The 14,245-nt window shown below is 48.6% G+C and overlaps 1 protein-coding gene across 3 annotated transcripts in view; it reads right to left on the reverse strand.

Moving 5' to 3' along the window:
- Nucleotides 1-1,966: 1,966 nt before the first annotated feature.
- Nucleotides 1,967-14,245, reverse strand: part of Slc7a1 (solute carrier family 7 member 1) — a 74,716-nt gene continuing 62,437 nt past the window's right edge. For all 3 annotated transcript variants that reach the window (XM_047553074.1, XM_047553075.1, XM_047553076.1), the window contains exons 9-13: nucleotides 11,406-11,508; nucleotides 9,581-9,798; nucleotides 9,134-9,300; nucleotides 8,491-8,599; nucleotides 1,967-6,990 (exon numbers count right to left, since the gene is read on the reverse strand). In XM_047553074.1, coding sequence (XP_047409030.1) covers nucleotides 6,887-6,990; nucleotides 8,491-8,599; nucleotides 9,134-9,300; nucleotides 9,581-9,798; nucleotides 11,406-11,508 — 701 coding nt within the window. In that variant the 3' untranslated portion in view covers nucleotides 1,967-6,886. The remainder of the gene's footprint in view (nucleotides 6,991-8,490; nucleotides 8,600-9,133; nucleotides 9,301-9,580; nucleotides 9,799-11,405; nucleotides 11,509-14,245) is intronic.

Consider the following 14,245-nt stretch of genomic DNA (forward strand, 5'->3'; position numbering starts at 1 on the left):
CCAGTCGGGTAGGAATGCTCTGTAGCTCTGAACACCTGTGTGTGTGTGACCCTCCTGGGGATTCCTGCCTCTTGGGCACTCAACGCACAACCTGAGCAAGTCCTGTAACACAGCTGCTGTCTCTGCCTAGCGACTGCTCATTTTTCTGCACCCAAATGAATGCATCAGGGAGCAGTCTTTTCTACCTTCCTCACTGCACTAGTGGAAGATCTCATGCCTGTTGTGGAGAATTTAAAAGCATTGCTGGCAGTGGCCCCCTAACCCCCAGCATGGCTCCTGCCTACTTCCCTACTCATCCTCAGTCCTCTGGGATTAAGGGTTTGGCCTTGCTGAGAGGCCAAGGAGTTTGCTGGAGCTGTTCTTTCCATTAGCAAAGATGCTGTCTGTTTTACTCTGGAAGCTTTTCTTCAGATTGTATTTTTTACAGCTGTACGTATGGCTTGGTAAAACTAAACAAATTCCACTGGCCGGGCAGACATGCTTATCTACAGTTGGTTCCAATCCTCCCCACTGCAGCCCCTAATGCTGCCCAGGTCTGCGTGGTGGCTGAAGGGTTTGAAAGGCCAGGCAGTCTCCTGTGCCATAGTTCCATAGGTTTACTGAGCCATTTGGAGGAGCTGAGCCATTTGGAGGAATGCTGAGCCATTTGGGGGCAGCTTTTGATTCACCAGAAGCATTTCATAATAGAACTATGTGAGGAAAGGTTTGCTTAGGTGAAGTCCCCTTAGTACCGCAGATTGGAATAGCTGCATAAGGGCTTGAGGAGCCCCAGTGTGTTTTCTAAGAAATTGCTGAAAAACTGGAGCGCCTTTCCAGGCTGCCTTGCAGCACCCAGCAGCAGCCACTAGATGGCAGTGTGGCGCTGCAGGAACCAGGGTTTGGCCCATGTGCTTTTTTTTGAACCCATGTGCTTGGCCCAAGTCATGCCCAATCCAGAGGTTGCCTTCTTACTAGACACAGACATCCAGGAACAAGGTGTGCCCCGTGCCCGTGCCCATTCCCCAATTCCAGGATACACTGAGCACTCTCTGGGCTGCTTTGTGAAGACAGCCCATTTTGCAAGACTGGATTTGGATGCTGGTTCTCTCCTCCCTGTAAGTGGTTTCTAACAGTAATCACACTGGGGGTGGCAGGTACCCTGTCTTCCTGGGACACAGTACACATCCTTGCTTTCACACTACCCGAGCTCTGGGCTCTAGTTCCTTATGTGGCCAAGGAACACAAAATGTGTGCATAGTACCCCAGCACAGATTCGCATCACATAATTCTGATCATAAACATGATGGGCACCAGAAAGAGCAGCTTGCTGCCCTTCCCTATTCAGCCCCCTGTGTGTCTGCTCCAGTGCTATCCATCAGCTGAGCAAACTCAAAGGTTAAAACTTATCTTCCAGGCAACTGGTCTTCCAGTATGAATCACTGTGCTCAATGTCTGGGAATTAAGACCCACTTGGCTGAATTTGCCTCCTGTGCAAAAAAAAAAAAAAAAAAAAAAAAAAAAAGTGTCCTTTCTCCAGGGAGCTGGAGGAGTGGGATATCGATCATTAGAATAGCTTCAATCCTGCCTCCAGCTCCTCTATGCCCTGCATGCACAACACTCCCCCTAACAAAATAGTGTGCATGTCAGCCAATGCGTCAGTGGAGAGACTTCTGCTGAGTCCCATGCCCTCCAGTATTCGCCCAACGGCTGATGACCTCTGGAACCCCAAACCTGAGCCGGTTTGGAGAAGAAGCAGAAAGAAGACACAAGTGTGGGTCTGAGGGAATTCCCTAGCTGAGGCTTAGGTGGTTGGGATGAGGATTCCCCCACTGGCTGCAAGAAAATGAGGCCATGTGATTAAAACCATCGACTACAGGAAAGCAGGAAGATGCGGAAGGAGCCGAGATTTGTAACCTTCCACCGTGGGGCACACTTCAGAGGGACCCAGCCAGGAGCTGCTAGAATTCCTGAGATCACACAGTATACATAGAAGCCATAGACAGAATTTTATTAGAATTTGCAGAAGCATGAGATAATGTACCACAAAATAGTTTGATTTTACAACATAAAGTATGGTAGGAAGTTGTCAATGTACAGTGTAGTCAGCAAAAAGAAAAAACAGAGCAGTTTCACATTTTTTCTAAAGGTGATAGATGACACCTGCACTTGTCCTTAAAATAAAATAAAATAAAATAAAATAAAATAAAATATAATAAGAAAACAGGAGGGGCCCAGCAGAGACCAACCTGATTTGCAGTTTGCATCAGAATCTAAATCTAATATCACCATTATAAGAAACTATAAGAAAACTATTAGAAAAATAGAACATCAAACAAGCAAAAAATATCATACAATTTACATAATAAAAAACACACAACTCTTTTGTAATGGCTCCATATTCAGTAGAAGAGAAGAACTTACTGGAGAAACCACAGCTATTCAGGTTTGATAATAAACCAACCCTCATTAGTATCATGACCCTTTGTGATCCTTAAACCCATTGAAGCTGAAAGGCACAACGGAAGCAGGAAATGTATCTTAAATATATAACTTCTCAAATGGGAAAATAAGTCCCCAAACTGAAAAAGTTTGTCATCAAGAAACACGAAATTATATACCTTGTTAATAAATTAACAAAGTCTGAATGTGTCTTCCCAGCCCTGCTCCCTGACCCTGCTGGACACATCAATACCCTGAGAACATCCGCTTGAACAAGGTCTCTCGTCTCACGTGGGTTTTCAACCGGCAGGCAGTTCAACTGTTAACAGGACAGTCCTGGAGGGCTCCTTGGTGACTGTGCCCAGAGCCCCTTGGCCCCGCCAGGTCCCTCTGGGAAGAGAGCCTGTGGTTCAATGAAGCAATGGGCACAAATAGGCTCTGGATTAGAGTGACGAAGATGAAAGCTGGGTGACTTTTTGTCGTAAGAATCCATGAGGCACCATAACCATCACGTCACCTGGAGTGCAGCATCTTGCACCCCTGCCTCAGTGAAGCATCTCATGACTCCCCGCAGAGTCTGACAAGATGTCCTTCTCCCTTGGGAGCCTCACGTAGACACTCGTTTTGACAGCAAACAGATGGGGTTTGAATCACGCACAATTCTACACACCATATACTCCGTTCCATCTGAACTTGAACTCTGTAACAGTTTCGCACAAGCACCACACATCCTCTGCCCAGCAACTCCCGTCCTGGGAGTTCAGCTCACCAGAGTGTGGATCTGAACACCCTCCTCCACCCTCCATCAACACACCCGAGGACGGGTGCCCTGACACTTGGTGTCCTTACTTATGGCGTTGGCTCTTCGGTGCCAACAGAACTGTCAGCTCCTATTAGCAAGAAAAGTGTCAGTAAACACAACACATTCAAGTCAGACAAGGCAGGCCCCGTGGGGAGCCAGGAACACTCCAGCGCCAGCCCTGTGTGTCTAGCAATGCAGGTCCTTGCCTGGAAGGCTGGTGGGGCCTCTGCGGGGCATGTCCACACTTGCCCCAGGAACCCAGTCTCCTGTCCAGCACTCCCAGCTGTCTCCAAGCCTCACCACGTTAGGAGGCTCCCAGCTCCTGCATGAAGTGCAGCGAGGCGCAGGGCAGGCTGCAGGTCTTCTCCGCGACCCTGCGCGGCATGCCAAGGGTGCAGGAGGGGTGCACAGGGCCTTGGTCAGGAAGGTGGGTGAGGCCACAGGCAGGGGAGTGACCTGTGGTGCCCAAACCACTGCTTCAGCACTTGGGACTAGGTGACCGACTGCCAGATAGAGAAAAGGGAACCAATGGAAAGAGTTTCTGCTTTTGCAAAAACCAAACCCCAAAGTGGGGATAGCTCTGAGCACTTCTAACAATGCAAGTTTAGCGGCTTTCTGAGATGGCCCAGGAGAGGGGAGTACACCAGTTTTCCCTCTCGGATTGAAACAGTGTGTCCAACCCACAAATGTCTGCCTCAGGGCGTGGACAGGGATTATGGGCATGTGTGCAGACTGAGTCCCTTTCTCTCGTCTCCTCCCCACTATGGGGACACTCAGGAGCTAGCTGTTGTCCCACCCCATCACCGGGGTCTCCCACCCTGCTTGGGAGTCACCCCTCACCCCTACTCTTCTGCAGAATTCCTGTGGGTTCCCACCATTGGCTTCTTCATGAATTTGCGCCTGGTACAAGGAAGGGTGCTTACTCATTAAAAATGCGTCTTTCCAAAGTGACTATCTGGGACTGGTGCACAATAAGAGAGGACAGAGTATTCTGCAGGATGGGTGTGTCTTTAGAATGTAAGCAAGTCCTGACTGTAGGTAAATACCGCCCAAGTCCTGAAACTGAGAATGGTATTCTTATTTGGACAGGGGTTAAGAGATGTGAAACTATTGGTTCTTTCTCCCTCTTTTTTTTTTTTTTTTTTTTTAATTTCAGGGGAAGGAATGAGGGATGTTATAAGGAAAAGTCCAAATACCACTGCATATATCACTGCCTCTGTCACACATGAAAGTCCCCTGGCAAATGCACACAATCTTAATAAAAGCAATGAACTATTATTCATGCAAGTCATCCTATGTGTCCTCTTCTGACAGAGAAGTTTTTCCTCCAACAAGGGAGAGGGTACAGGGGCACCACAATCCCCCCACCGCCCGGTCCCTGTGAGCTACTGTGTGGCACCCAAGTATCTGATTGTGGAAAGGAGGATAAATCTGCAGTTGTCAGCATGTCCCTGTGATGGGAGACTGTGGACGATCAAACCCCAAAATACCCCTCTCCACCGTGTAGACAGATGACTGATACAGGCTGCCGGCTGACACGTCAACTGGCACAGACCATTGGACACTGTCTTACACAAAAATTTCAGCCAGAAAAGTAGTTAAAAGAAAAAAGAATGTCTTCTCCCTACCACCTCATTGCTCACCCTCATTCCTGTACATTCTCTTTGCCTATATGGAAAAAATAACAGGGAAAAAAAAAATCAGGCAAACAAATACCTAAGAGGTCCTAAGAAGACAACAGACAACTAAAACCCCCAACAAAATAAGTTAATATTTATCAAAATATTTTACAGCACCAATCTACATAAACTTAAATACCTTTCTTTGGAAACCCAACTCTCAGGGTCTTAGGATACTCGCTCTGGTTCATTCACAGATGCTATTTGGAATAAAGCTTCCAGCAAGTGGTCAGAACTGGGCACAAATGCCCAGCCCTTGGCCACTGGGTCCATTGGCTGACCTGGTCTTTTAGCTGCTTCATTAATTGTTTCTAATTTTTTTGTGTGTGGTGCTGGGGCTCAAACCCAGGGCCTCACGCATGCTGGGCAAGAGTTCTGCCACTGAGCCAAACCCTCAGGCCAGTTTCACTAACGCCTGCATCTCTCCAAGAACCTCCTGGAACAGAAGGGAAAAACAAGTGCCATCAATTGATCGAGTTTCTTTCTAGCGGATTTGCATCAACGGCCAGGCAGGAAAGAAACAGGAGTCTAAGCTTCAAAAGCAGCGGTCACTTCTCTGTGGCGTCTAAAATGCTGGCCTCCCTCACACGTGGCCAATGCAGGCCCTGTGGGCTCCCCAGTGACACTCTGAATGGAAGTGAGGCTCCATCAGCTTCCTTCCCGCAGGCTTCAATCTACAAGGAGTGTGTGAAAATGGTGTTGGTCCCGGGCCCCACCCAGCTGCAGAGGAGGGGACGGAGTGCAGGGTGCAGACAGGAGCCACAGAAGGACACTGAGGTCTCTGCAGCCTTTGGACCACAGAAACACAAGAGCAACAGGACTCCAAGTTGCCTCCCATGCAGACCGCACACCCTGACCCTCGGGCCAATGGTATGCAGTCATTATTTGGCCATTTTCCAAGTTAAGGTTAAGCCCCAACTTAATCTGGTGGAGTGATTCACAACAACTAACAGGAGGATTCAGACAGACCATGTCAGGGGGCAGAAGGGTCAACCGCAGACTGAGCTGCCACCTGCTTTGAGAACCTTATAAGACCCAAAAGACTGATGCGTAAGCACCAGAGGGCAAGACTTAGTGAATGGTAAAGACCCACAGAAGACAGAGTTTGAAACTCTTCTGAGGATAGTCCTACGTGAATACATACAGTCTCGTATTCCAGTTACTCAGGACACATGGCCAGCAGTGACAGGTGCCAGAAGCAGCAGGAACTGCTCCTGGCCTCCGGGGAACGGGACTGGAGAATGTCCCCTGGTCTATGGGCATGCGCGCAGGCACGGCCAGCCCTCCCCTGACAAGCCTTCGTTCCCCCCGGGAGCCTCCTGTCTTTTGTGCCTGGGACGAACCACCTCCCCTCAGTCTTGCAGCCTGCGGTGGGAGGGGTCTGTAGCGGTGCCAGCGCAAACCTGCTCAGAGGGCACTGCGGAGAGATGCCCAGTCCTAACAACCCCATCCGGAAGCAACTTAGAGGGCGGGGGTGGGGAAAGTCAAACAGCCCTGTTCCTCTTCTGATGAACTGCTGTCACTGGGCTCGGGGGCAGCACTGCTGGGACATACTGTTTTGTGGTACTCATCTTGCATCTATGGCCAGCTGTTTGGGGCTAAGGGGGAAATGGCTACTGAAGGTCTGGAGTATGTAGGTCTGCAATACCAGAGCAGTCGCCAGGGAGGGAGGCAAGGTGACCTCCCCTCTGCCTGGGGCTGCAGCAGCAAGGTGCCGGCTGGCGAGGAGAGGGCTGTTTTCTTTGTTCAGAGGGAAGTGAGGAGATATACGGCCAACCACAGCCATGTGGCCCTGGCCAGGGAGCTGTCTGGAGGAGGCTCAGGCGCTGGCTGCGGCTGCAGTTCAGTTAGCTGCACCTTTGGTGGCACTGGGGGTGTCGTGGACGTGGGTGGTTCCTGTTACACTGGTGGATAGAGTGAGGTGCTGCCAGGTCCTCTGGAGACATCCTTCGGAGCTGCCACCAACTCTGGCCAGCGGGGCTGCATGTCACTTGCAGTGGTCCAAATTGCCGTCAGGAGTCCTTGCCTGGTCAGTGGCCAGGGACGCCTCCTCGCTGTGCCACAGCCCATAGCCGAAGTAGATGACAAAGCCTGTGGGCCAAGAGCAGAGCAGAGGTGTGAGCAGGGCGGGCAGGCTGGGCTCAGGGGCAGAGGGCTACCGGGGCTGACTTTTGCATCCGCAGAAACACATGGCACGACACATAGGGTCAGCCAAGGCCACTGTCTTGCTTGTACTATGGCAAAGCTACCCACGTCCTTCCGGGTGTCCTCATACTGCACCTTCCTGAGCCGCCTGGGGGAGGCCCAGTGGGGAGCCCCAGGCTCCCAGCTTAACCCCTAGTGAGATTTTCAGCAGGTTCCTGGCTTTCCGCCTGGACAGTTTTTTCTACATAGTGACCATCTGACTGCAGATGACATTTCACTGAAACCTACTTAACCTGAAAATCCAGCATCCAGGACGCCAAAGGTTGGTGGTGGGGCCTGGAACCCGTGCTTCTAATCACCCACCCAGGGCCTGGCCAATGGTCGCAGGGTCACCTTGTGTGGTTGACAGGGGAGGAGAACTAAAGGAAGGACTCAGCAACCAGAAGCTCAGGAAATGACCTCACAGGGACTTCTATAGGGGTGGTGGGCCACCAGCAAGTGGCCACAGTGGCCTGAAAGCAGCTGTCCTAAAAAGTGCTCCAGAGAGTCTGTCTAATCTCACAGGCCAGGTGTCGCAGAGGAGGACCCGTCCCTTGGACCTGAGGGGAATATACATCCTTGAGAAAAAGTGCCACTGGTGAGCCCAGGGACACCAAGAGGCACCAGCTGTCTTTCTACAGCACCTGGACCCAGGGCTGAGAGTCTTGGCAAGGACACAGCCCTTGGGGGCAAGGGTCAGGGCCAGTCTCCTGGGCATCAGCACGAGGACTCAGACACTGAGAGGAAGGAACCAGGTTGAGCTCCTCCAGTTCCCAGGGTTAGAGGCCACAGGGAGTGGGACACAGCCCTCGAGAGTTTCTGCTGACACCCAAGCAGCAGACCTCCAGACTAGCTGGCCCTGGGCATTGCACATCAGGAGCAAGAGAACGAGTCCTGTCAAAAGCCTCACACCCTGGCAAGACCTTCCCCAAGCTCCGAAGTACTGTCCTTCCCCGAAGAAGACACTGTTGTCAGTAGAGGATCCAGCGGAGACTGGCGACACCCGTACCTGCCAGGATCTGAGTCCCACACAGACCCAGAGAGGGCCAGGCTCGGGGAGGGAGAGTCTAGATTCTTCCGACTGGAGTAACTGGTGCCTTATCAACAACACTCAGAGCCTTGGGCTTGGTAACCCCCAGCCCCAGCTGACGAGCTGAGCAATACTCTCAAAATGAAAAGGATCGAAAAGGGAGAGGAGAACCCACAACCTACCAGGGGTACAATATTGTTTTAGAGAAAACTGCAGATGACATGTGTTTCCTTGTGTTATGAAATTTGGAATGAAGGAGGCTCTGTGACATTAACCACTCAGTCAAGGAGCAGGCAAGACAAGTGAGCAGCCCTGCACAGGCCTAAGGGCAAGGGGAGGCCCCAGGAGAAGGCGGCAAGACCCCTGAGCTAACGTACCTATGAGCATCCACACTGCAAACCGGACCCACGTGCCCTGGTCCAGCTGCATCATGAGATAGATATTCACAAAGATGCTCAGGACAGGGAGCACCGGCAAGAAGGGGACCTGCAGAGATAAAAGGCGGTGTCAGATCCTGAGGGTGGCGACTCCAACACACATCCCCACCCCTCCAGTTCACATACAGACATGCCCACCAGCAAATCCTAGTAGATGGAAGTTGGGTTCCAAGGCTACTAATGGCCAAAGTGAACTCGTTTCTGACATTCCTCTCATTATTCTTCTGCTAAAGAAAGGACCAGAAGAGGCATTTCCACTTTATCTCTAAGGTTGAACTATTTTGTGATTTGTAAAAATCTAAGAATGTAGATGCTGTACTCATCTCCAAGGGTTGGAAATGACATGCAATCCACCAGGACATTTACAAAAATCCCCCATGGATGAGGTGCACCCCACCACCTGAGAGTCACGGCCTTGCTCAGCAGACATCCTCTGTGTCCTAAGGGTCCTTGGCCCATTCCCCAAGAACAGCTGACCAGAGCCACACTCTGGAGTGGCAATATCTAGGTCAGCCTCCCAGCGGGACCAGGTCTGCAACCTAGCAGGAGGTTCCCCTCAGGTCTATTAGGCTGAGGTGCTCACCTTGAACGAGAGCTTGGTTTTGCTCTCGGGCTGCCTCCAGATGATGCCCGTGACCATCGCACAGAGGACAGCAGATCCTGCCACCACAGAGATCGCCCATGGCTCCCCATTGCTCAGAGCCTCCCTTCCAAGCACAGCCACCATGCACAAAGTGATGATAAGAATAGCTAAGAGGGAGAGAAAAAAGAGAGGTACAGTAAAACCAGTTCTCAAGTTCCCACAGGTACCCTCAGTTCTCCCCAAAACCTGTCCAGAGGGAGCCTCCATTTCTGTGGCATTAACTGCAATTAGGACATAAAAACTGAAGTCACGGTCTGTTAGCAAAACATATATTCATCTTCTCTGGCAACTCCCCCCCACCCCACGCCCCATCCCCATTGACAAGAAGCCCTTCAATGTCGACCAGCAAGAACCCAGACCTCTTACAGGGAAGAGGCAAGCTCTTACCTATGAGGCCGGCCGAAATGTTCGCAATTAGCCCAGACAACTTGGAAGGCTCCATGTTTTTGGGTGACAGTATGGTTTTCAAAGAAAACTTCTCTGCTTCTGGTAAAAAGCCTGTCTGGGAATCACTGGTGCTCACCAGTTCATTCTGGTCGACGTGATCTAGCTCGTCAGTGGTTCTGGCCATCTGGTACACTAGGTTAGGCTGTTCTGGCTGATACCTGGGAAGAGGTGCATGGGGCATGATCATTGTACCAACTGAACATGTACCAACTGAACTTCTCAGCAAGTCTTCAAAGGTGCATTGCCCAAGACATGAGGCATGAAATGGAACAGAGATAGTCAGAATGGTCCAGAGACCGGGGACATCTTTCAGCTTCTGGGTAACACCCCCTATGTCTCTGTTTTGGGGGAACATGACCTCCACTGTAAGGCAGCTCAGTGGAACGTCTCAAGAGTTTCTCTAGCTCTGTGAAGTAGAAGTAGCCCTTGAATGTTAAGATATTAGGCCACTTCCTGCAAAACCATGGTTGCAGGGAGCTAAGAGTTAGGACAGAAATAGAAAGCAATAACACTAGAATCCTATTTGGTGCAGAGAGCCAGAGAATCATGTCTGCAGGCTGATGGATTTGAGAAATTCTGTTTGCGTGACCTAATTGGATCAATTTATTCTAAAACTCCAAGAGCCTTGGAGTAAATAACTCTATAGAGCTGGGTGAAGGACCGAGCCTGAGGCCTGATTTCCAAGACAGGAGCTACCTGCAAGAAAAGCATCTGCTTTAAATGAGGTTCCTTATCTTCCTGCCCCAAATGAACGCAGTACAAAAGTCTCTTCCATAGCTTCGAAAAACAGAATGCCTTTTGAATTATTTTGCATATAATCAATTCTAAGAGTGGGCAATAAAGATAGTTGACCGTTTTTGCACTGAGTCACTTGTGTAACATGACTTGGTCAATTAAGAAAGTGAGGGAACTTCTGAGAACATTCTAGTGTTGTGTCAAGGGAAGGAAGGAATAAGAGGCATGCAGAATAGTTTTAGCTGATTCTCAGCCCAGGTCTTAAGTAAATTAGGTGCTGAGTACATCAGAAATGGAACCAATGGCCTCGCAAGTATAAATACCTAAAAAATGAGGAGGCTCTTGCTGGGTGACCAACACTGGAGTCTCCATGAGCACACGTTCTCAAAACGAGTGCCTTCTGGGCCATCCTTGAAACGCAGTACTGTCTCCCCAAAGCAAAGGAAAACTGAAGTCCAGGCTGTGCTTTAGGAGGGGGTAAGAAGACCAAGCACCAAGCCTGGGCCCAGGAGTTATTTTACTGTGACTGTCCTCAAGATGGAAAGAGCTGGAACCTGGAAGGTGTCCCTGAACATCAGCCTAGGCCACCACACCAAGCAATGGGCTTCATCTTCTCAGTCATGGTGCATCCAGCTCCAGGAGCGTCACACCGTTCCTTGGATTCTTCCAGTGCCCTCCAGGGTCAGTGCCCGGTCTCCTCTGTCTCAAGAACTTGGACCAATTGCAGTCATTTCCCTAACCTTCAAAAACTCTGATCCCAGGATCCAGACCCAACAGTGGGGCTGAGAACCCATCTTATCTTCCTAACATCTACCCAGAAAAAACAAGGGCACAAGATTCAGGGAGATCAGGGCCACCCTGACAGTTTTCAAGGATGTGTTTCCAACTACCATGCCACATGCTTTCCTGGCAGCTCCCAAAGGAGCTGTCACCAACCTAAAAGTCACACCACATTAGCCTTTTATTAGGACTCTTAATGGCTATCACATGCACCCACATTTTTCATGGAAGATGGAAACGCCATACATACCGTAAGACTAAAACACAGGCAGCCACCAAAGAGTAAGCCAGGAGAGTGCCAATGGACATGAGGTCCACCAAGTCCTTCAGGTCAAAGAGAAAGGCCATCACAGCTGGGGAGAAAACAGACATCAGGATCTATGGATGGTCCTTTGCACATTTCAATAGCCAGGACCACCACCCACCTGTGATGAGGGGCACTGCTTTTATTCCCAGCCCCAACCTCAGTCTTTCCAAAGAAAGATCTGCTTCAAGGGAAGACAAAGTTCAGGATTAAAACATATAGGCAGTTTTCAACAGATGGTAATAATAACGCACAATAATAATTAACATTTGTGTAAAAAGTACTTTTATCCTTTTTGATCCCCATTGATAAACTTTGCAAGCCAGCCCTACACTATAGATGAAGAAACAGAAGTTGAGAGTTCAGGAGACTTATCTAAGGTTACACAGCTAGTGAATGGAAGTGCAAGGATCTGAAGTAGGTTCCTGTGACAGAGTCCTCCACACTGTACTGACTCACTGATAGCCATGTCAGTCCATCTGTCCACCAATTATCCATCCACCTATCAACCACCCACCATCCATCCAATTGATCATCCATCCACCCATCATGCATCCAATCAATCATCCATCCAACCATCATCCATCCAATCAATCATCCATCCACCCATGATCTATCCACCTAACATCCATCCAATCAATCATCCATCCAACCATCATCCATCCAATCAATCAATCATCCATCCACCCATGATCTATCCACCTAACATCCATCCAATCAATCATCCACCCATCCACCTGGCCATCCATCCTTCCTCCTCCCCTTGTCAATCTTTCTTCTATCCATCTATCATCCACTCATCACCCATTCATCTGTCCTCCATCCAGCACTGTGACAGTCACTGTATTCTAGGTATGCACCACTAAACAGGGCAGATGACAACAGAAATGGGAGGCAGCAGAGGCAAGTCTGGTGCTCTGGGAGGACTCACAGGGGCCCCTAACCTAGGCAGGTGAACAGGGAAAGCAGAGCTATTCTTCACGTTAAATCACTGCACATGGGAGAAACTTGGAAAAGCTGTTTTTCCAAACATCAGCCCTGTCACCATATCCCTGCTGCCTCAAGAAGAATCAAACACGCATGCTTGGACTAGGCCTGTAGCTCAGTGGGAGAGCACTTGCCTGGCATGCACAAAGCTCTGGGTTTGATCCCCAGCACTGCAAAATAAAATTAAAAACAATTTTTTTTAAAAAGTGTGCTTTTTGAAAATCCTTTATAATTTCTATAAGACATATGTCTGTTTATGTCAGCAAACATGTCAAGTTTCCCATTTAAAAAGTAACTTGGCAAGACCTACTTTGGGATATTTTTCAAATAGCATGCAATCAACACAAGTTAAAACATAAATGTGAAAACAATATTTTCCACAAATATTTCTGAAGCCCCACAAATGCCACACAAATTTAGATTGAGGATAAATAATAGGATTAAAGAGCAATGAAGTCCTTCTGGATAATTAGAACAGTATTCAATTGTGCATGCCATAGATGCCTATGTTCCTACTCACAGAGAAACCCAAGACAAATTTCTTCCATGTGAGGTGACTTCAGAAAACCAAATACTTATCACTCTTGCCAAATGAAGAGAAAAGCAAATCCCTGGGCTGCTGAGTGGCATGTGCTTCATAGCTACTTGAGAGATTACAGTTTGATCTCCCTTTATTGGCACAGGGAGGAAATTAAGGCTTGCCTTTAATACGATCAACTTACATGTAAACACTGAAAAAATGTACTATTTCCAATTCCTTAATCCCTCAGATATACTGGTCATGTTCTGATACATAGCACCCTTCAACCTGACCACCTGGATCACTTGTAAGAGTGTAGATTACAATAAAAAAAAAAAAAAAACTGTTAAGTAATTTAAAAATTGCTTTCTTTTATATATATATCAATCCACATAACTAAGCATGCTTTGCTAGGGCATAGTACTAACATCACTCAGTAAATAATTCATTCATTTAAGATGGTCATGTGTCTTGTCAGTGGCCATACCACAAATCACATAAGTACCAATTCTGACTGGTGTCATGTGTCCTAATTTATCAAAAAGAACCAGTTTTACTTGGCCTGGCTGCTTTGGGCATAAACACAAACCCGGAATCAAGGGTCAGCTCTGCCCTTCCTGGGTATGCATCCTCCCTCCGCCTCTCTGGGCCTCCATTTGTACAGTGGGATAGAACCTGCCTCTCAGGGCTCATGTGATCACCAAAGGTCATGAAAGAAGGAAACTATAAACACATTAATGTAGCAGTGTGCATGAAAGCATCCTCTCACTTCCCTTTCCTTAACTGGAGTTCAGAGAGCTCCTTATTCCACTGATTTCATCTGTCAAAACTGACCTCTCAGAGATGAACCTGATTTGATAAGAGAAACCTCCCCAGGGTCTGCCATTGTTTAAAAACTTAGGAGTAAATGGCTTCATCAGCAACACCCTTCATATCCTTCAGGGAATCAGTGGCACATTTTATTAAACACTGACTTTAAGGAACACTCATTTTCCAGAGAATCCATGAATGAAGATTCATGACACTGGATTTGCAGGTAATAACCAAATGCCTCACTTGGCTTGTCTCATGCAAGTTGCCAGCCTGCTGAAGTCTACCGAGGGAAACATTCAAAGGGGGAAAGACAGAGGTTGTCCTTGGAGAGGATAATGAGAGCTCACACTGTCTGGGAATTCCATCGTGTCCTCTGTAAAACTGGCCTCTGCCTCAATGAACCAGTTCCAAGTGCAAACACCAAGAGTTAAAAAGACTTCTCACGAACAGGAGTGATTCAAGGTGC

Source organism: Sciurus carolinensis, chromosome 5 (assembly GCF_902686445.1).
Source record: "Sciurus carolinensis chromosome 5, mSciCar1.2, whole genome shotgun sequence".
NCBI classification, from domain to species: domain Eukaryota; kingdom Metazoa; phylum Chordata; class Mammalia; order Rodentia; family Sciuridae; genus Sciurus; species Sciurus carolinensis.